General features: G+C 35.8%; 1 protein-coding gene and 1 long non-coding RNA gene across 2 annotated transcripts in view; one reads left to right on the top strand and one right to left on the bottom strand.

Moving 5' to 3' along the window:
• Positions 1 to 15,560, top strand: part of LOC140171183 (uncharacterized) — a 28,527-nt gene extending 12,967 nt beyond the window's left edge. The window contains exons 9-11 of the mRNA XM_072194382.1: positions 11,385 to 11,494; positions 13,605 to 13,749; positions 14,921 to 15,560. Of these exons, the coding sequence (XP_072050483.1) occupies positions 11,385 to 11,494; positions 13,605 to 13,749; positions 14,921 to 15,043 (378 nt within the window). The 3' untranslated portion in view covers positions 15,044 to 15,560. The remainder of the gene's footprint in view (positions 1 to 11,384; positions 11,495 to 13,604; positions 13,750 to 14,920) is intronic.
• Positions 3,567 to 10,190, bottom strand: LOC140171182 (uncharacterized). Its single transcript, XR_011861575.1, has 3 exons — positions 10,046 to 10,190; positions 7,011 to 7,170; positions 3,567 to 5,615 (listed from the first exon to the last, which is right to left on the bottom strand). It is a non-coding gene; the product is annotated as an uncharacterized lncRNA (long non-coding RNA).
• Positions 15,561 to 21,906: the final 6,346 nt, after the last annotated feature.

Genomic DNA, 21,906 nt, shown 5'->3' with positions numbered 1-21,906 from the left:
TAATTATATTTAGTACATTGTGTGAAAGAAATACGGGTAAAAACTACGGGCAAGACGTGGGGGGTGGCATAAATCACCGTAATGATGTACAATCGGCCTAAGACATTTCTTTTATATACGTTTATTATTATATATGCCTATATAGGCCTACCAAGTTGCATATGCAAAGCACATACTTTTGGAAAAACATGTTACTTTGCATAGGCCCAATCATGCAAAATGACATATTTTGCAAACGCACTGATATGAAAGTTGGCATAATTAGTAAATTAGGGGTAAAAGTGGTATGGTGCATAACCACTACCGCAAATATAATTTTTAATTTTAATAATGTCTTAGTATATTCTATATTAACAAATGTATAATAAGTTGCATAAGCAACACACTTTTGGAAAATGTAATTTTGCATAACCATGCAAAATGATATAGGCCTATTTATGTATGTGGTTTTGGCAAAACAAAAACAGGGGGTGGTGCATAAACCACACCAAAGTATAATGTACTGTAAGACATTGGGTCTTTATAGTATATACTAAGTTGCATAAGCAAAAGCACACACTTTTGGAAAAGTATGTAATTTTGTATAACCATGCGAAATGACATACTTTGCCAAAGTATATGGTTTTGGCAATAAAGGGGGGGTGCATAAACCACCACCAGAAATGTAATGTAGGCCTATTATAAGACATTATGTCTTATATACCTTTATTATTATAGTATAGACTAAATGAGTTGCATATTAAAGCAAGAGCACACATTTTTGCAGTATTTAATTTTGTATAACCATGCAAAATGATTTTGCAAAAGTATGTGGTTTGGGGAAAAAACGGGGGAGGGGGTGCATAAACCACCACCAGAATATACTATAAGACATCAGGTCTTACATATACGTTTATTAATATAGGCTTGAGTAGGCCTATGTTGAATCAACAAAAGCACACACGTTGTATAACCATGCAAAATAATATATTTTGCAAAAGTATGTGCATGGTTTTGGCAAAAACGGATGGGGTGCATAAATCACCACCATCAGAATTATATTGTACTATAAGACATTAAGGTCTTATATGTTTATTAATATAGTATAGACCTATACTAAGTTGCATAAGCAAAAGCACACACTTTTGGAAAAGTATGTAATTTTGCATAACCATGCAAAATTACATAATTGGCAAAAGTATGTGATTTAGCAAAAGGGGGTGGGGGTGAATAAACCACCACCAGAAATAGAATGTACGATAAGACATTATGTCTTATCGTTTATTAATATAGTATAGGCTAGTTGCATAAGCAAATGTACACACTTTTAGAAAAGTATGTAATTTTGCATAAGCATGCAAAATGACATATTTTGCAACACTATGTGGTTTTTGGCTAAAACGGGGGGCTGTGCATAAATCATCACCACCAGAAATATAATGTACTATAAGACATTAGGTCTCATACGTTTCTCAATATAATATATACTAAGTTGCATAAGGCTTAACTATGCAAAATTTGAAAAAGTATGTGCTTTTGGCGGGAAAAAAAGGGGGGTGCATAAACCACCACCAGGAATTTAATGTACTATAAGACATTAGGTCATTCATATGACATATAATGGTAATGTACTATAAGACATTATAGGTCATTCATATGACATAGGCAAAATGCAAAATGACATATCTTGCAAAAGTATGTGGTTTTGGCAAAAACGGGGAGGGGGTGCATAAACCACCACCAGAAATAATGTACTATAAGACATTAGGTCTTATATACGTTTATTAATATAGTATATACTAAGTTGAATAAGCAAAAGCACATACTTTTGGAAAAGAATAAGTAAGTGTGTATAACCATACTAGTATATACTAAGCTGCTTAAGCAAAACCACACCTTTGGAAAAGTATGTAATTTTGCATACTAACCATGCAAAATGACATACTTTGCAAAAGTATGTGGTTTTGGCAAAAACAGGGGGGGGGGTGTGCATAAACCACCACCGAAAGTATAAGCAAAACCACACCTTTGGAAAAGTATGTAATTTTGTATAATCATGCAAAATGACATATTTTGCAAAAGCATGTGGTTTTGGCAAAAACAGGGGAAGAAATATAAGTTACTATATATTAGGTCTTATATACGTTTATTAATATAGTTACTAAGTTGCATCAGCAAAAGCACATACTTTTGGAAAAGTATGTATTTTACATAATCATGCAAAATGACACTATTTGCACGAATGTGGTTTTGCATTGACGCAGGATTGTTCATTGCTTGAAAGGGTAGGCATACGCTTTAATATGCTTGTCCTGAAAAATCTTAAGAGATACTTTTAATTGAAAGTGTCTTTCTACAAAGCAGCAATTAAAAATCATTTGCAAAATATGTAATGGCCTCATAATAACATTCTGGATTGATATTTTGAATATTGTACACATAAATTTAGCATGTTATATATGTCATGTAGGCTATAAATAAGGCTTGTTATGTCTCAAAGTCCACGACAGTTTCAAAAAGCGAATGCTGAAATGAGGTGGTTTTTTTAAAGATATTTTGTTTTAAATTTTCGACTGCTCAAAAGTACACAACATAAAATTGTGGTTGATTTACACAATTGAAGTACAATATTCATTGTTTTTTTGCCTAAACAATGTGAGTATTGAATCAAGTAACTCTTCTTCCAAATTTGTCAGAATTTCATGATTTCTGACAAAAAAAAATGTTTACGGCAAAAATGCCGTTTCTTAGCCTAAACAAACACCAAATAAGTCTGTGAGCTAATAATGTAGTTGGACTTCTCACAAATTATGTGCATTTTTCCACTTGACAAGTAGAACAGTGTTCAAATAACCATAACCAGGAACTGGTATGCTCTGCTGTAGTGTTACTCATTGAATCACACAAGTAAACAATTCACAAATAACATTATGTTTTGATAACCTTTATTTCCCAAATCACTGTTGACAAAATGTGAAAAAAATTGCAGGTAATACTTTGTTTCACCTTGTATTTGGTAATGAAGTGACGTCCGTTTGTTGTGTGTTTCTAGCGCCTTTGTATATACAGGTAACACAACTTTTAAAAGTTTCCACTCATAAATGTTTTTCAACCGATTATGTAATTGTATGGCATGTTGGGCATCTTCAGTGTTAAATATGCAATGATGCTTCCCATGTTTCTGAGCAATTGAACAAAATTTGAAATGAAAAGTTGCAATGGCATGATATCAGAAGGACATTCTTCGTATTCAGAATGCAATTCGATTTGTTTGCTGTGCTCTCATGCCACACAAAAAATACTGTGCAAACGTTCATACCAGTCCAGAGCCCTTAACAAGAGCTTTACTGTAACTTTTAAAACATGATATAAAAACTGGGAAAATCTGTTCCAACTGACCAGCGGGGGAATCAAAGGATACAATCAGTGTCACACTTACCCACTAGCAATGGATGAAATTAAAAACAGGGGAAATATGACAACATCCATGGGGGAGTAACAGTAACACTAAACATATAAACAAAGTTTAAAATCCGATGTTTTTAAAAGACAATTTTTTTTCTTTTCAAGGGATTAAATAAGAGACCTGCTCTCAGAGACCAGCTTTCTTAAAACATGGTCAAACTTTGTTCAACTACTCATAGTAACTTAAAATAGCTTGAATGGATTTCCTTAAAACACTGAAGATGCACAACATGTTTTTTATTATATTATGCTTTTTCTGTTTTTAAATCGGCTAAAACTACATTAATTTATTCAAACATTTATCAGGGGAACTTAGAAGTTGTATTATCTGTATGTATGAATAATGTTTATACACTCTGTAGATTTGGGACAGCAGGTGCGATTCAACAGCAACGTGAGTCAAATATTGTTACCGAGTCGTCAAGGCCAAACACACCTTTCACCCAAATTCACTTCAGAATGCACAAGAAAAAATGTTTGAAAAGTTAACAGTATTTGAATAAATAAAAGTAAAACATGATTTATAATGTTCTGATACATAAACATAAATAAATGTCCAGTTTACATATTCACTCTTTCACAAAATACGATGTAATCTGGAAATTCCCAAGCCTAATTTTAAACATTAACCTTTCACTTCCTGGGGAATTTCCAAAATGATGTTATATCTACTTTACACTAGGGAATTGTGAGTACATAAATAGTCCTGACTTTGTTTACTGTGATTACACGGTAAAGGGAATTCTTAACTTTCATGCAGTAGCTTTAAATTGTAAACAAAGAAAAATTTTCAAATTGAATTACTCAGGGCTACTGTAATAATGTTCTCAAGTAGAAGTAGATGCGTCTAAATGTTAAAAAACCGATGCCTTGGAATGAATTGGATAATGTGACATGTGGTCTCAACAATTTGGTTATTTTGATACACAAAATAACATTGCATAGCTTGAGACGTTTCCAAAACTAAGGAAATGATAATTGATTTCAGGATGTCAAGTACAACTCCAAGCCCTATAGTGGTGAAGGGTAGTAAAGTTAGCCCTATAGTATAAAGCCTTTTGACTGTGGTGATCCCAAACCATGCTATATCATAAAACCTGGCTATATCCAGAGAACTGCTAAACTCTGTGACTGCTATTCCCCAGAAATCGGGTGGAGCGATTATAGTGGGTTTTAGCAGTTCTCGGATATAGTGTGTTTAAAAGGCCCTATAGTAGGGCTAAGTAAAGTGGAGCATGTGTCCTCATATAAATATCTTGGCACTATGATTGTTGACAAACTCAATTGGCATACACATGTAGAATACTTGATCAAAAGACTGAACTCTAGAATCACATTGGCACCTCATTCGCTAGTCAAACTGCGTAGCAATGTGTGACCTACAATCCCGGAAAAAAATGTGTTCGAACATCCACTGTAATTCCCATGTTCTTCTTAGTATAGTGTGCACACTATATCCACTGGAAACTAAGGATTATAGTAGTGTTGTCTCAATGTTCATCTTAAGCATACTCCCTCCCTTTCCCCACCAAACAATGTTGGGAGAAGATATGGTGAAGATGCGCATATTGGGCATGCTAATATTGTACGGGGGGTAGAAGGGGGACCATTTCCAATAAGGCCTTAAAAGTGTTCAAACAATTTTTTTCTAAGATTGTAGTTCTTTTTACGTGATAATCAGAAAGAGCAGAAGGACACAGCTGAAGTAATTTGCTGAATAGTACAACAAAGTATTACTTGACTTGACTGGACTTGACTTGGCTAATCATTCACAAAATCTAATAATTCACAATTAATTATAGTTTACATTATTTGCCAAATATAGTTTCCATATGTTTTAATAACATGCTTCTCATTCTAATAAGGTAGGGATTTGACTTGAATTTTTAGCCATGCTGTCAGCTTTACAATGAGTTCTGCTAACACTGGTAATATGAAATGACCAGTCACTGACATTTCCTTCGAAACAAATCCATGTAAATGTGCTGGTCTTAAAAGCCTTGCATTTTTAAATGGATAAAGTGTATATATTTTATGCAGCTTGTATCATTCATTTTTATACACATCTGTGGATGTTGACAATTGAGAAAGTTTCCCCGCTGCTAAACATGAATGATTGTGTCGCGGTTGTCACTTGTTCCTTGTAGCATCAATGAGGGCATCAAACGATTCTATGGATAATTAAAAAGAGTCAGAGAAAGAGAAGATAATAAGAAATACATACATTTGTACAATTGACTGTGGATACTCATGAATGTGTTATTATCATTTTGGAACAGTAAATTCTATAATTAATGGAACTTAATTTAATGTCCTGATCTACTCGTACTGTTAGCCACACTCCAGCAATAGTGGAATTCCTTTCTTTTGTTTGAATAAACATAGTTCAAAAGCATTTGGGACCAGGTTGCTTTTGTATTACATTAATTTGAAAATGGCACATGGACACTTAAAATGACATGCATAAGAATATTTCTGTTGCGTATCTGGATAATATTGTTTCCAGAATTGCTAAGTGGAATAAGATTTATATAGACAAAGCAACTTCAAATAGTGCAATAGGGGAGACCGAGGAGTCTTTGCCCTTTTTACGACTAGTATCTATATGTCAATTTTAAGGTTAGAAGGGACCTGACTGACCCATATGAGAGCCATGTGTCTTGGCTACATACAACCCCAATCTCAGGACTGCAAGCCTTACAATACTAACAGAGTAAAGCAGACAAACAAATTTAGGGAGCGGGGCAGGATGGCCCATATGGTAGGGTCAGTTTGCCCTAAAAAGTTAAAAATAACTAAACAAACATTTAGTAAAGGGGATATGGGGCAGTTATTTACTTGCGGGGAAGAACAGGGTAAAGGGTAAAGTTCAAAACTCACACCATCGTGACTCTCTGGTAATACTACTTCAAACAAGGTATACTTTGACCAATCTATGATGTATGGTTATGGAGTTATGGGCAAAAGAGTAAAATTGGGGCGTCATAGGTCCAATTTTTCCCCGATGGGGGCTAAAATGGAACTTGCTCTGATTTTGATGAAACTAGTCTCAAATTATCTGTATTGTTGCAAGAAATAGGTTTAACGATCTTGGGATTAATAGGGCTGTCAGCCAATTTAGCCATCTTGTGGATACAAATGATCTGTGTGTTCATGCGTTAGACACTACTGGCATGAGGTCGCAGCTTGCCACGCATCGATGGTGCGTTTAGCTGTTCATGTATGGAGATCGAACGACTATCGCAGCATGCACCCACAAGATAGCAGCATACAACATCACACTGATTATCTCTATTTTATATGCAAAAACTCAATATGAACTGTGAAAAGGGCTAGTAAAGGTTCATGGCTAAGGCCCCAAGAAGTTAGAGAATTAACTGAAATTGCAGGGCAAAAATGCAACCTGTAATTATAGAAATGTATACAAATAAGCCTGACCAGGCGTCGGGGGTCCAGAGAGGCATTTACGTTAAAAGACCTTTCTAAGGAAATAGAAACATCTTAAAAATATAGGAAATATATGGCCGCTTGCAGCCCTGCTCATAGAGCTACATGATACACCTTACCTAACTCAAGCACCTGTAAAATGTACAACATTGTCTGATTGCAGCTCTTGTAGGGTTCAGCAGAGAGAACAGGAAAGTATTTTTGCAACTGTTACAGCACTCTTGTTGTATTAAATCTCGTTTCACATATTCAGCTCCGACTACTTTCAACATGCAAAATCTGGAAAAGAAAAAATATAGGTTGAAGAAGAACTTCTCATAACAATATATTTATGTTACCATCCACAGTTTTTAGCAGGGGCGTAGCCAGCTTTCTTGGTCGGGGGGCAAAATAAAATTTTTGGGGCGCAGACGACAAAAATTGCAGTTGCATCATACAATACATAGAGACTGTACGTCTTCAAGCTTCCCGAAAAGGGCCTTATTTGGATGATGTGCGCGCGTAGCGCGAGAAAAAAATGGTATTTTACACTATTTTCGCCCATTATCCGGCTAAAAAAGGGCTTTATTGTTACAATGTGCATGCGTAGTGTGGAAAATTTTGTATTTTACACTATTTTGGCCCTGAATTTTGCTAGAAAAGGGCTCCTTGCCCTTTTCTTTTCCTTTGCCCTCCTGATATTCTCTTTCATTTTTTGTCAGAGGGGCACTTTTTCTTTCATTTTTTTGTCAGGGGGGGCACTCTGCCCCCCTGTCCCACCAGGAATACTGCTTGGACTGCTTAAGACTTGCCCTTTTTTGGAAAGAGTAGACTTCTTTCTTCAAAAAATGTATAATTTTGCTATAATATGGTCTATAGTTTGTAAATTATGAATGTTTCAATGTATGATGGTGCGCGATATGTGTCCCAGGAACCAGGGAAGTGAGACAGATGGAACATCTATTGAATTATTTATGTAACATTGTATAGAAGGTACACACCAAGCTATTGTGCTAACAATGTAGTCAACCGCACAGCATGCCTTTTCAGTGGATCAGGTATACCGCTTCTATTTCAGTTTGTTTATTTACAGGTTTATATTATTATTGACAAAAATTGTTTTTTCTTGATTAATTTTCATATGTATGTCGCTTTATTCAAGAAAATGTGACAGTAGTTAACATCAAATTTATAGTCCATAAATTGCACAAAATCAACCCAAAATAATCATATTCGCCATATACTTACAGAATTCAAATATTGGAAATCAGTCATTTACATTTAAACCGCCAATTATTGCTATAAATATGCGCATTTGACACATAAATTACATTGTCAAATTAATCTCACATCTATGTGAGCCCAGGCCACCCCAAAATTGCTGTTGACGAGAATGTTCTTGACTCTTGAGTCGGGTATTATATTTCCATTTTGCGTAAAATAAATTTCATTTCATTTTATTTTCTGTTTTGTCACTGCTATGAAAGTATGTATTTTTGCATGTATACCCGGTACATGTATACGTACAAATTGCATAAATGGCTACAGGAGACTGACTACATAGGGAAAATTATTTTGCAAAAGTATGTACTTTTGCATACATGCATGTATGCAAAACCACATACTTTTGGAAAAGTAACGGGTATGTAAACCGTAAACAAATTTAACAGCACATACTACAGTATATGTATGTGGTTTTGCATGCTGCCAGTTTTGGCTCAATAATGAGATAAAGTAGCATACGGTATGCATTTTTGCATCAATTGTGACCTGAACCGAGTTACTTTGAGATTAACTCTAGCGTCAAATTTGCACATGTAGATATAAGAATTCCATGCTAGAGTCCTTTGCTTTTTTTTTTTTTTTTTTTTTTGGTCGATCAGCGTTAAATTAATATCATAAGTTCATAACTTAAATCATGAAATGTACGGTTGGCGGTTGGCATGACGTCACTTGTGATAAATCGCTTTTGCTGAGATTTGGCTGAATTCCATTTGGCTCACCCCCTCAGACACGAAGGGGACACATACCATTGCACCACAGGGGAAATTGTCTTGAACTAAAGAGGTCCTGCACAAACCAATAGGGATTTCACGAGGGTGTCCCCTTTGACAGACATTCTCTCGGTCAAGCTGTTTAGATCTATGGCACCACCCATGCACTTTCGGACAATGCAATGGCATGTTTTGTGATTTCACCCACTGATTGCAACAGCAATTCAAGTGTATGTCCCCTTTTTTTTTTTTATTTGCCGAGATCATGCCTGGAAAAAATAGGGAACTTGGGAACCTGGTTCCAGGAAAATTTTGTGATTTGGAGGGAAATGTTTGAGTTCTAAATAAAGAAATACACAAGGAATAGTGGGAAATGGGGGGAAATCTTAACTATGTTAAGTGAGCACTATGTTCCTGGGAAATTGTGCATTTTTTCCAGCCCTGGCCAAGATGGAACATCCAAATCTTGGCAAAAGCAACCAATGGGTTATGCCATCGCACTCGTGATTAGTTTAGTACCGTACTATAATTAAGACTTAAAGCCATAACATTTGCTGCGGAGAACGCCCTCAATTTTTTTTAATTCTGGTTTCTACACGATTGTAATGTACTTTAGTCAATAAAGATACTCTGCAAAAATCAAGACTTTAGGTGCTGTAGTTTTGTCAAAATCCGAGATTTTGAATAAAACGATGGAAATATTTGTCTAACACGTATGCACAGTACGTACATGGCGTGCAGGATCTACTTAATCTATTTTTACAGAGACGTTATAATATGGCTTTAATTATTGTATCCACGACAAGGGTTGTTCGTTCGTGTTGTAGTTTGAAATTTATGTGATCATGGTGATAGGACCTAATTAATTTGATCGCGGTTGGATCGTCACGTGTACAGCTGTTCAAGCAGTGTTTAACTTTGAAAGCTCAAAGCTGTTGAAATTTCTAGCTGATACATACATCAAACGTATGGAGCTGCAGTATATTAAAAGCCGAAACTCACATACCGTACCTGATACATGACATACATGTACATGTATCTATCTATGACAATTGTACTACTGTATGCGATACATGGATATAAATGGGTGTAGCGTGTGTAGTAACACTGAGCCTGAGAGGCCTGTGGGAAGTCTTGAAATGACATGTCGCATCTTATATAACTAATTTGCAAAGACTTACCTGGCTACGAGGAATGATTCAACCACACCAACTATCTGACAGTGATGCACAGATTCTCACATCGAATAAATATACACTACTTCGCCTATGCTTCGCCTAGCTGAGCGACAAGCGGCGGACATTATTGCGAAAAGTGCGAGATATTGGTTGACAAGCTGTCTATTAGCACACCACTAAAATCGTGCGTCATTGATTTTGCCACGCAAGTTCCATAGCTTATGCAAAAGAAGATTTTTTTTCTTTACAGTTTGAATTATAAATTTTGTATCATCTTAGACTTTTTAGAGAAGAATATTTTTCATAACAAAGCATGAATGGCTCAATATTATGAACATTGATCGTCTACTTGTTGAGAAAGCTAGCGATACATAAAACTCCGACTGCTAACTACATTTTGGCCTTGTATATTCATGCGCAGATAGCCGTAAATATTGCCCAAATATTCCTGTTTTATTTTAACCTGTGTGGCATTCACATTTAGAAATTCTATTCAAACATGGTTTTGAACACTAAAATTGCTAATATTGTATCAATTTGTCACATTTTGTATGTAAAGATGGCACTATATGACTGATAAACTTAGGCAGAAGTCTGATTTAGTGGTACAAGCCCTGGAATTAAAATGACCACGTGGTGATACATAACTGGGTGGAATATTTCCTAAAACAATGCAAAAATTCTTCAAATTATTTGCGAACCACGCAAAAGGTTAATCAAAATTGTTCGGATATAATGCAATATATTTCTTAATTCACATTTGATTCACAAGTTGACAAATATTTTTAAAGTTACTTAACACGTATATTTTATTATTTATCACCAAACTCGATTGAAGAGTCTATGCAAAACATCATACTTTAAAAGTATGTCTTAAATTATGCTATACCGGGGGTGGTCCATACAATCATCCCCCAATGTAGGCGCCTGTATGTGGGTTTCTGGCCAAATTAATCTCATATTTGGCCATTTTAGCCCCAAAAGAGCAAATTTTTGCATGCTTCAAGCTAATTTATTCCACTTTAGCACCATATTTCATCAGTTTAGCTTCAACATGGCAAAATGTTTCATGCGCTTCACGCACATTTGTACCATATACTTCTGTCACCAAAAGGTGCTGGATTCAGAATACTTCAAGAAATGTTTTCCAACTCCATCCCCCCAATGTCTATGCCACTGGATAAGCAATGGAAGATATGTCACAAAAACACACTACACTCCTAGTGATTGCCTTGTGTGATACACCCTTTAGGACTATGCACTATACCATTTGCCACTTTACCAATAATTGGTATTAAAAAGCTGACTGACAGTTTATTATTATTTGCTTGTCATCTTTTAGATTGATCTAGCACAAGAGTATAAGACTTTGAAATCATCTCTGTCCAGAATGAACAATACCACAAGGAAACAAAGGAAGCAATTGTTGGAGTTACAACAACGCAATGTCAGGTATGTAACACACTCAGGTTTTGGAATACACCCCTCTAATACTGGTTTCATACTTTCCTGCCGCTTGTGGCTCTGAAGAACATTTTTCTTCACTGCGCAGTCGCACCAGAAATGCTAGCAGTGACCAGCGGTCAATCACTCCACCGCTTTGCTGCGGCGGCAGCACCGCTGGAAGTTTAATTCAAGTCAACTCGGAGTGGTGCCACTCTGACGTGTGTGAACATGTCGCTGCCGCTCAGCGGTGTGCCACTTCACATGCAGACAAGTGCATGCGGCATGATGAAGCGGCACAAAAGTATGAAACCAGCATAAGCCCCGGGGGGATTGTCACCGAACCGGGTCACCGGCACAAAACACGATTAGCTACGATTGATTACGACCCGATTATGTCTCAAATGTTTTATTTTCACGAATAGTAAAATATATACCCTTTACACGCATCCAAGCTGTTGTAAAAGTATACCCTTTTTCCCGATTTTGGCAATTCTGGCACCCTTTGCACTGTATGGCGTACATCACCCTTTTACGCGTTTTTTGTACACGAGCATGGTGTCCACCTTGTAATGGCAGTGCCCCCCGGGCATAAGCCTTCATTCGCATAGATTATTGAGAGTGTCTGATTGTTTGCACGTCTCTGAAAATCAGAGGGAGTCTTGGAGCTACAAAGTTGTAATGTCAGGTGTGTGCAGCTTGGATATAATGGGCTATTCCAGTTGACATCCATACACCCCCTATGGAAGACATGACCTTAATCTCCCACACAGGGGGTGTAAATTTCAATTAGGGTCACCCATGCAGTTAACCCCATTTGAAATTCACACTTCCTGTATGGAAGATTAAGGTTATGTCTTCCATAGGGGTGTATGGATTTCAACTGGAACAGCGCATTTGTATATTTCTTCCCAAGGTAATTGATAAAGAAATTGAATCCGGATGATCGTAAAAATCATCAAAATTCAAATTTTGGTACCTTTGTCATTGTCATAGATGTGCTAACGTAGCCTGTGAGTGGTTCAGCCGAAAGCTGTGTATTTAAGACAAATAAGACATTTACATGAATCTGTAATTGATATACTGACAGTATCTAAATTAGCTACATGTATTTGAATGGGTCTTCAACTTCATCAGTACTGCTGTTTTCATTGTTTTTTGCCAACTTTTTCATTTCAAAAATACCAAATGACAATTTGAATGACTTATCTTTCACTTTTAAGCAATTTATAAACAATTTGATTTTTTTACACTTGTGCTGGGATCACTGAATGGGTCTTTAATAGCAAATTCACATTTATCTTTTCACTTTTGTACTTATTATTTTGTTATTTGATGATTTTAAAGGAGAATAGTGTGATTGATTTCATCACCAGCTATATCAATCTTGTTTGATCTTGACCTTTTACTCCCTACCTATGCATACTCGGAGACTGTATCTGATGATCGACCTGCCCCCACATCCTGTGTTTGGTTAATAGCGTCTGGTGACTTCATCGGAGAAAAGGAATGACAGAAAATGGCGAAAAATTTTGGTTGTTTTACTAGGCAAACAGCAACTTTTCTAGGCATTGTTGACATGGTGCCTTCAGGAAAGAAAGTTTCCTTTTACTAAAACCTTACTTTTGAGATGGTTTGTATGTTTGAAGGTTCAACATTAACCATAGGGCACACTGTTTTACTGCTCGTCCAGAAATGTCGGTCATCTCAAACAAATCGTTTCTGAGTTTTGATTGAAGGTGATTTCAGATGCATACTAGTCTTTTTAATTCCGGTACTGATATTAACAGTTGCATCCCAACTATATTCTTTCCCTTCTGATACGAGAGCCTTGTGATTTTCAAGATTCCATGGAATACTGTGTGAATAGTTAGTGGGTCTTAGCATGTTAACCCACTTTTAACACAGTTTACAAAATGCAAACAAAACATCCTTTAGCCCTAGTATTTCACAGTGTGAATGAGAAAAAGTATGGCTTTACATTGATACCAAAATCTCAGGGGATAGGGATAAGGTTCTTGATCAGGCCATCCTTAAAGTCTTTTATCTTGCAAAATGATTAAAGTGGTTCAAACAACTTTCTTGCACTAACACCGCAATTCTTTTGTTACTTTCACAGATTAGACATGCAGATAGCCGAAATGAAAAAACAACAGTCTGGTGATCAAGAAAAGAAAAATGCCCTTCATAATATTAGTAGTTTTCTTACAAATCTTCAGAACCTACAGAAAGAATATGCCGCCACTAAACCACAGGATGATAAGGTTAGTATGTGTGTTATAAGATTTACAAAGTATTGGTAGTTTCTTGCAAATATAGGATACGAATCTACAGCGGAGAAAACACACCCACGATAACGAAAGTTTTATGTATTATGATTTGTGGTGCTTCTTTTCTATGCTACACTAGCTTCCAGAGAAGGACGGCACTCTCCCGATGCACATGCCCTGTTAACGAGCGATATTTATTTCATGAGCACCGAACACAGCTTTGACTTGTCAACGGGCAAATCAGATTACCAGTCTGTTATGGTTCTGTGTCGATTGAGTCAGCCAATCAGACCCCCACTTCTGTGTTTACACTGTGTAAAGCAACTGAGAGAGTGCTGTTTTTCTCGGGAGCCAGTGTAGCAAGCACCCAACAAAGAACATGTTGTTTTAAAAAAAATGGCATAACATAGGAATTTTACCAAAAAAACTGTTTTGAGTTGCGACTTATTCAAAGATTCGGACGGCGCACCAAGGATGAATGAGCTAACACAAACAGACACCTACAATCTCTGACAAAATTGTTGGAACACTTTGACAAATATTCCACATTCCCCTGTTCAATGTTGCCATTTGTTTATTTGGTTATGCCCAATTAAGGTGGCATGCAGGATCACTCAAAGTGGGAAATTTTAGACATTGTTTTGTTTTAGACAAAACAATGGCTAAAATTTCTGACTTTGAGTGATCCTGCGTGCCCCCCTTAAGACACCCAACATTGATTGATGGCGCATGGGTAGGGTCGTAGTAGCAAAGGGTTCAGACTTCACACCAAAGTAAGCAACATTTTAGCACGTCCTACTTTTACACAAGTGTTCCAACTACTCTTGGATTGTATTAACAGACTACAATCCTGGAAAAATAGTTGGCACATTTGTACTAAACAAATGAAATGCGTGCCCTATCAAAATTGGAGAGCCAAGTGAAACATGCATGTGATATATGTAAATTAGAGACCCCCCCCCTGTATCTCACCATGCCCCACTCCCCATCTTTCAATGTTGGAGGGTCTCATGGACCTGTTGACAATATGGCTTTGTCAAATATTGAATTGTGGGAGAGTGGGCAGAGATAATACCAAAAGACATTGTTTTCCAGGATTGTAGGATAAGCACATATTCTAACAGTGCAACTTTTGACATAATACAAATTCTTCTCTCTCACACAGAAATCCGTTAGAACATCCAGCAATCTAGGAGCACTGTTAACAGAGGCTAAGGCCACATCACAATCCAGACGTAAGCTACAGGGAATCAATAATCAGTTACAAGACTGGCTGGATATTCACTAATCCATATCTACTAGGAGCACTGTTAACAGAGGCTAAGGCCACATCACAATCCAGATGTAAGCTACGGGGAATCAATAATCAGCTACAAGATTGGCTGGATACTCATTAATCCATATCTACTAGGAGCACTGTTAACAGAGGCTAAGGCCACATCACAATCCAGACGTAAGCTACGAGGAATCAATAATCAGTTACAAGACTGGCTGGATACTCATTAATCCATATCTACTAGGAGCACTGTTAACAGAGGCTAAGGCCACATCACAATCCAGACGTAAGCTACGGGGAATCAATAACCAGCTACAAGATTGGCTGGATACACATTAATCCATATATGCAATGAATTATGGGAAATGCGCAACTTTTGACTGCCGAAATCAAGCTTGATGCCAGGGTATAGTTTGATGTTTTGATGTATTTTTCAACTGTGATGCTGTCGTTGGAGAGGGTTGTACCCTACCTGAAGGCAGAGTCTTAAAGCCAGAAGGCTGGATCCACTGTGGGGCTATTTCCTGTCTTACTGAGTAAAGAAACAAGAGTAGTGGTATTGAGCAAAAGTCTCAGCCAAGAACCAAATATCGTAGTGGAGAACAGTTGCAACAGAAATATGCATATAAACACCAGACTACATACTTTAGTCTGTATAACTGACTCGAGAAAGGTATACAGACTACATACTTTAGTCTGTATACCTTTCTCGAGTTAGTAATTTAGATTTTTTTTAATAATTGTATCTCTAAATGTAATGATGAGAAGTATATAAAAGTATGCATTTTTAGAAATTAAATGATGCAAGGAATCCAGCTAGCATAACAGATTCGTGCAAAAATTAACAGTTTTTGAGAAAATCTCTAGATTTGATTTTACTTTACTGACTCGAGGAAGGTATACAGACTTTAGTCTTCAGGCTGAATTGAAGGTGATGCTTAGGCCACTGTGAATTAATAGTGTGTCTCAAAAGCTGCCACATTATTTCTGTTGGATTGCCGAAATATCATTTTGGTGAAGGTGATATTGGAGCCATAATCCGCTTTAATTGTCATTAATTTCTTATGTTTTCTTTTCTTTTATCAAATTATGGCCACCATTCACCAATCAAATGGGTATTTATTGTTTTTCAATTGGTGTTATTTAAAATTTAAATTTTTACATTTAATGTGTTCATAACTTTTTTTAAGTTTATGGATAAAGTTTTGTTAATTTGTTGGTATTTTTCTATATAATTTACATTGTTTAATATTTGATTTAATAAGTATTCCTCAGTTTTTCTGTTGAAAATTCTTAATTTGCTACAATGTTTAGGGCCAATTGATACAAGCTTGATACAAGCTGTATCAAAAATATTGTCACCTAACTGTTGCTACTGATTGTGAACAAGACTGCCACTTCAGAATAAGATCCACATAATTAAAGATGATTGACCTTATCCCTACCCCATCAAAATGTAGATTTTGGTATCGGGTAAACTCATAACCCCTGTGAATTATTTAAGGCCTGTAATATTTGGTAGTACAAAAAAGTAGTTTGGTGGTATCACTCCGGAAGTTCTGTACTGTTTTATGGACCACTAGGTTACACATATTTGCTTGTAGAATCCAAAATGCTGGAGTATTTAACTCAAAATTTGGAATAAGAATGTTTGGATGATGGGCCCTGATGTGATGTAGAAAACGTAATGTGTTACAATCAGACCAGGGTTCCCACTTGATGCACAAATAATGTGGTCCAGGTGGACCCTATAATCTACCAAATTTGAAAACTATGGGGTCCCAAAGGGGTTTTAAAATTGTTGTGAGAAATGGAAAATGCCAAAATAATAAATAATGAAAAAGCTGCCTCATTATGAACTGAAAAAAGTGACGAGAAACAGGCAATTGAGTTTCTAGGGCCTTACTACACTGAATAACTGTGCTTTGAAGTATACTAGCCTGGCGGGTACATTTTGCATAGGTCTGGACCATGGATTTTCCATGGACCCAAGAGTGTGTCCCTGACCGACCAACCTAGGTAGAGGACCGTTCAATATTTACACCAGTGGGGAAGTGGGAGTTTTAAGGGAGGAATCCATTTTTTTGGCTGTCAATTTGTTTGTCAAAACTCCCACTCCCGCTGCATAAATATTGAAGGCCCTCTAAACAAACGAACAAAACAAGACGTTAAGTTATTGTGATCCAAGAGCACTACATGTTGAAGATATCTCAATATAGAGTTTTGGAATAAAATCTATTACTGGATGACAAAGAACATTCACTCATATCTCAATATACTGCATTTGAACACTATCCCTGTGTCAAATGGTTAATCAGCCAACCTGTATTGTGTGGCATTTTGCGTAGGTCATATCACTTGTATTTATTGTAATGAAAGTCCTCTGATGTACTTCAAAATTATATTTATTCACATTGTAATAAACAACTTATAATCTCTGATATATTGTCTTTTGTTATGTTCATTGGATACGTCTAACAAAAAAAGTGGAAATGTCCCTGCTATGTACACTTTCTATAATATGTAAGTTAAAGCCATATTATATAATTATAACATTTTCATAAGAATTGTATTTTTTTGGTATAAAATGTTAGTTTTCACTGTCAGATATGTTCTCTTTTAATTTTGGCTCAAACAGACGAGGCAATACAAAGAAAATCGCTATTTAATACCAGCGCATATGTCGCCAATGCGAGCCACTCATTCGAACGTGAGTCGTGTCGGCTCTTTTGATATGTCACGACTGCCCGAACGCCGTGTACGTACTGTGTTATACACATCGTGTACGCGTTCGACTAATATTTCCATCGTAATAATAAAACGACGGTTCCTGCTGTTTATAGTATTCAAAATCTCGACATTTCGACAAAAATACAGCACCTAAATTTGTGCAGGGTATGTTAGTTTACTAAAGTACATAACAATCGCATATAAAACATATACGTTTTCACATAATTTTTTGTGGGACCGGATCAGACATATCGAATTGCATTTGAATCTGAGGAATGTCCTGATGATACCTTTTAAAATTTTGCCATACCATATGCAACTAATGTCCTTTCATAATGTTCTGCAAAAATAATTATTTACAGTAATATTTTGTCAATTACATTATATGTATAAATAACCATACGAAAAATGTCAAAAAAATAAAATATTTAATTGAACATGCCACAAAACCGGTATGCCAGTCAGGGGTTTTCGGTTTTTGTTTGACAAATTTAAACCTCTTGCAACATTCAAATGTTTTTTGTTTGTTTTTGGCCCCCACACAAGTGTGGGGCTTGTGTTATCATCCAAATGGTTGTTTGTTTGCCTGTCCACCTGGTTGTTTGTTTGTTTGGCTGTCCGGGCGGCTTAATTTCTTTCTGCAACCATAATGGGCCGCAATATATCCGAGGCAAGGTTCATTATTGTCAGGGTTAGGGTCTTATGGTTAGGGTTAGGGTACGGGTTAGGGTTAGGGTTTAGGGTTAGGGTTAGGATTATATACGTATTTATTAGTACTAATATACTAGTAATAGTATATTGTGTGTATGCACTTTATTCCGTAATCAATAAGTATCATAAACAAACACCTTTCTGGCACAACGAATCATAGCACAGTCGTGTAGGCATTAGACTATGGATACATAGATTGTGGGTTCGAACCCCCAGGTAAACCGTTGTAGAATTTTAATTCTATCGATTGCTTTTTATTTTATTAAGTAAGAGGAAATAATAATGGTAATAAACTCGTGTTATTATATCTAGCCTCGTAGGCCCATAATTACATGTATGTACTATGTGTTATCGCATTGCGGCCCATTATGGTTGCAGAAAGAAATAACGCGTCCGGGCGGGCGGAAGCAAATTCATTAATCCACTGTGCAGCTCCAACGCAATAAACTTCAAACTCAGTATGGTGATAGGATATGGTGCCCTGATGTGCTGTATAGTTTTGTGTCGTGCCATTTGCATATTTATGAATATGAGCTAATTTGCATATTGCATATTATTTTTTATTTACAAACCTTTGTTATTTACATACCTTTGTGTGGGGGCCTTAATCACGAACCGCGTAATTCTCAATTTCCTTTTCTTTTTCACAATATTTTACATAAATGATAAGCCAACAGCTATCTCATATTTTATATGGTTCGTAGTGCAGTGATTCAGAAATGTTGAATTTTATGCCAGAATGGTTTATATTTGAAGTTAAAAAATAAAATTCATTTTGTTTTAAAATAATAACAATGTTGAATACAGACGGCGTTTAATATTTATTATATTTATATAGGCATATGTGCCTATTATAGTTCGTGTGACGGTGATAACAGAACTTGATAGATTATGACATTTTACCAGTACACGAAGTGATATACTGTGCGAATTCAATACTCGCCAAAAACCTGCTGTTTTTGTTTCAAAACAGATATCAGTTTATGTAAAGTTGAATATTTGATAAACCGGCTATCAATATTTCTTGTCTTGTCAGTCTTTTCGTGTTTTTTTTAAACCAAAATGTAAATTCGAGTGGCAAGTCTCAGAGCCGGCTTATCGGGAAAATGCATTATTACAAGGATACACTCTAAAAACATATTGTAAAATATTGTATTAAATACAATTGAATGTTAAACTTCTAAAACCCACTTTGGGTGAATAAAATAGGCCTATCAGTGATTTAAAAAAAAAAGTCAAAATAATCAACAACAAAAGAATTTACGCAAAATCGTAAAACAATGATCAGGAATAACTTCGAAGTGAATTATGAATCACTTTGACTGTATAAGGCTGTTTGAAAGAAAGTCGGTGCAATTTTCAATTGTGGAACCCAAAATTTGACCTTTTTGCCAAAAAGTAAACTCAAGACACAGCAAACACAAAACATTTTCGACATTATTCGCAAAAGGTTAGAAAATGTTGCCAGAAAACGTTTAAAATGTCAGAGTATAAAGGATATAAAACGTTTTCATAACATTCAAAAATGTTTTTTTGAAAACGTAGGCCCTACATGTATTGCAAATTATTCTAAGATAATACAAAACCCGAAATGTAATCTATAATGCATTGGTGTGAATTTTAACCAGATTGTGCAGATGAACGTCCAACAAGCACACAAGTATTTTTAAAAAGTTAAAACTTTAAAAAGTTTAAACAGTCATTTTACATATATGCTTTTGTTGCAGTGTAAACACGTCTCTGTGAATCTGTCAGCTCGCTATCAAGTTATGGCGCGCACAGATGGGGATTTCCCATACTGCGAAAACCATTATCTCTCTATATTAAACTATTGCCCTTTTTATTTCATTTTCAATTTTTATATTAGCTTACATTTCTCAAAAGGAATATATTAGACTTGCTTCTATATGCTATTAAAAATAGTCAATTTAATTCTGACATTTTAACTGGGCTCGTTTTAGAACATCTTGCATTTAGAGCTATGTGTATATAATCTTTTTTAATCATGGTAAAAAACATTCGAACCTATTTTTTGTTAGTATATTTGTAATGTCCCAACTTTCTCTTAATTGGAATCAGCCCGATTCGTCGTGTTTGTAAGACAACCAAGCCATTTTAAATTAATGTATTTAAAGGCGTCAAATCCCCTTAGAACCATAGTTAACGCTAAGTGGATGTCCTTGCATTTTACAATGATTATTTCCTTCAGCTTAAAATGAACAGAAAACTTTCATGTGAGTCATTTTAAATATTTCATAATTTTTGCTAAAGAATATCAAAATTAAAATTTGACCAAAGTTGTATATTAGACTTAGGCCAATTTTTTTTTGTTCTATTAGAGTAACACACCCTAAAAAAAGTGGGTAATGGACGAGGACACAAAACACATCAAGGATCAATAAATGATACAAGAGGATACCTTGAATATATAAACAACTGGAAAGAAACGAAGCAAGGTACACCAACTTGATGTGGGGGAACAAGTAAAATACAGACTAGACAGTAGCCTACGTAGTGGGGGAACACACCGTACCCTAAAATTAGGCCCTAACCTGAAATTGTGATCGCAGAACGCAGAGGCACACAATATAGCCCTTTTCAGAGTTTACAAAAGTTGTTTTGCCATTTTGTTATTTATTTGACTGCTAGATATAGCGTATTCAATAATAATAATACAGGAAGTGGAAAAGCAAAAAAAATCGCCCACCCTATTCTATTTTGCAATGGACCGTTCATCTTCTCTGTTCCAATAAAACAATTTTTGACATTTTCGATTTTAAATGTAACAAAATACAAGAAGGCATCACTAGGCCTAAAACGTAACATTTTTGGAACGCCAGGTTTTACGTTTACCACAACGTCAACACAACGTCAACCACACAATGTACTATTTTATTGATATGTGTACATTCATAAACGAAACATAAATATATATTTTACGATTTGTTTTTAATCATTCATGTGAATGTATATACAAATGCATATGAAGTCTGAATTGAAATTTTATGATTTATTTTAGTCATTCATGCTTATTAACTTGCTCGTATGTATGAGTCTAATGCAATAAAACAACATAGGCCTTTGAAAATAATCTTTTTTAACATCAAATTAAATTTTATGATTTGTTTTCCATAAGGATTCAATAAGTCATCATACGTTTTAATGATTATATGTATAATGTAATTTTAACAATGTATGTAACTATAAATTTTGTTTTACATCATTGAACTTGTATGATTCATTTATCTTACGACCTACGGGGCACATGCAATAAACATCGTACTCCACGCACGTGCAGACACACTCCCCCACCCCGATGCGAAAACTTAAAGACAATCACATCCCACATCACCCTCCAAAACACCCCCCGAATATGTACCATCTTGTTAATCATTGTTAATATACCGAGTATTCTACGTACATTGTAGAATATT

The sequence above is a fragment of the Amphiura filiformis genome, chromosome 15 (genome assembly GCF_039555335.1).
Source record: "Amphiura filiformis chromosome 15, Afil_fr2py, whole genome shotgun sequence".
Lineage (NCBI taxonomy): Eukaryota > Metazoa > Echinodermata > Ophiuroidea > Amphilepidida > Amphiuridae > Amphiura > Amphiura filiformis.
This window is presented reverse-complemented; position numbering and strand designations above follow the sequence as displayed.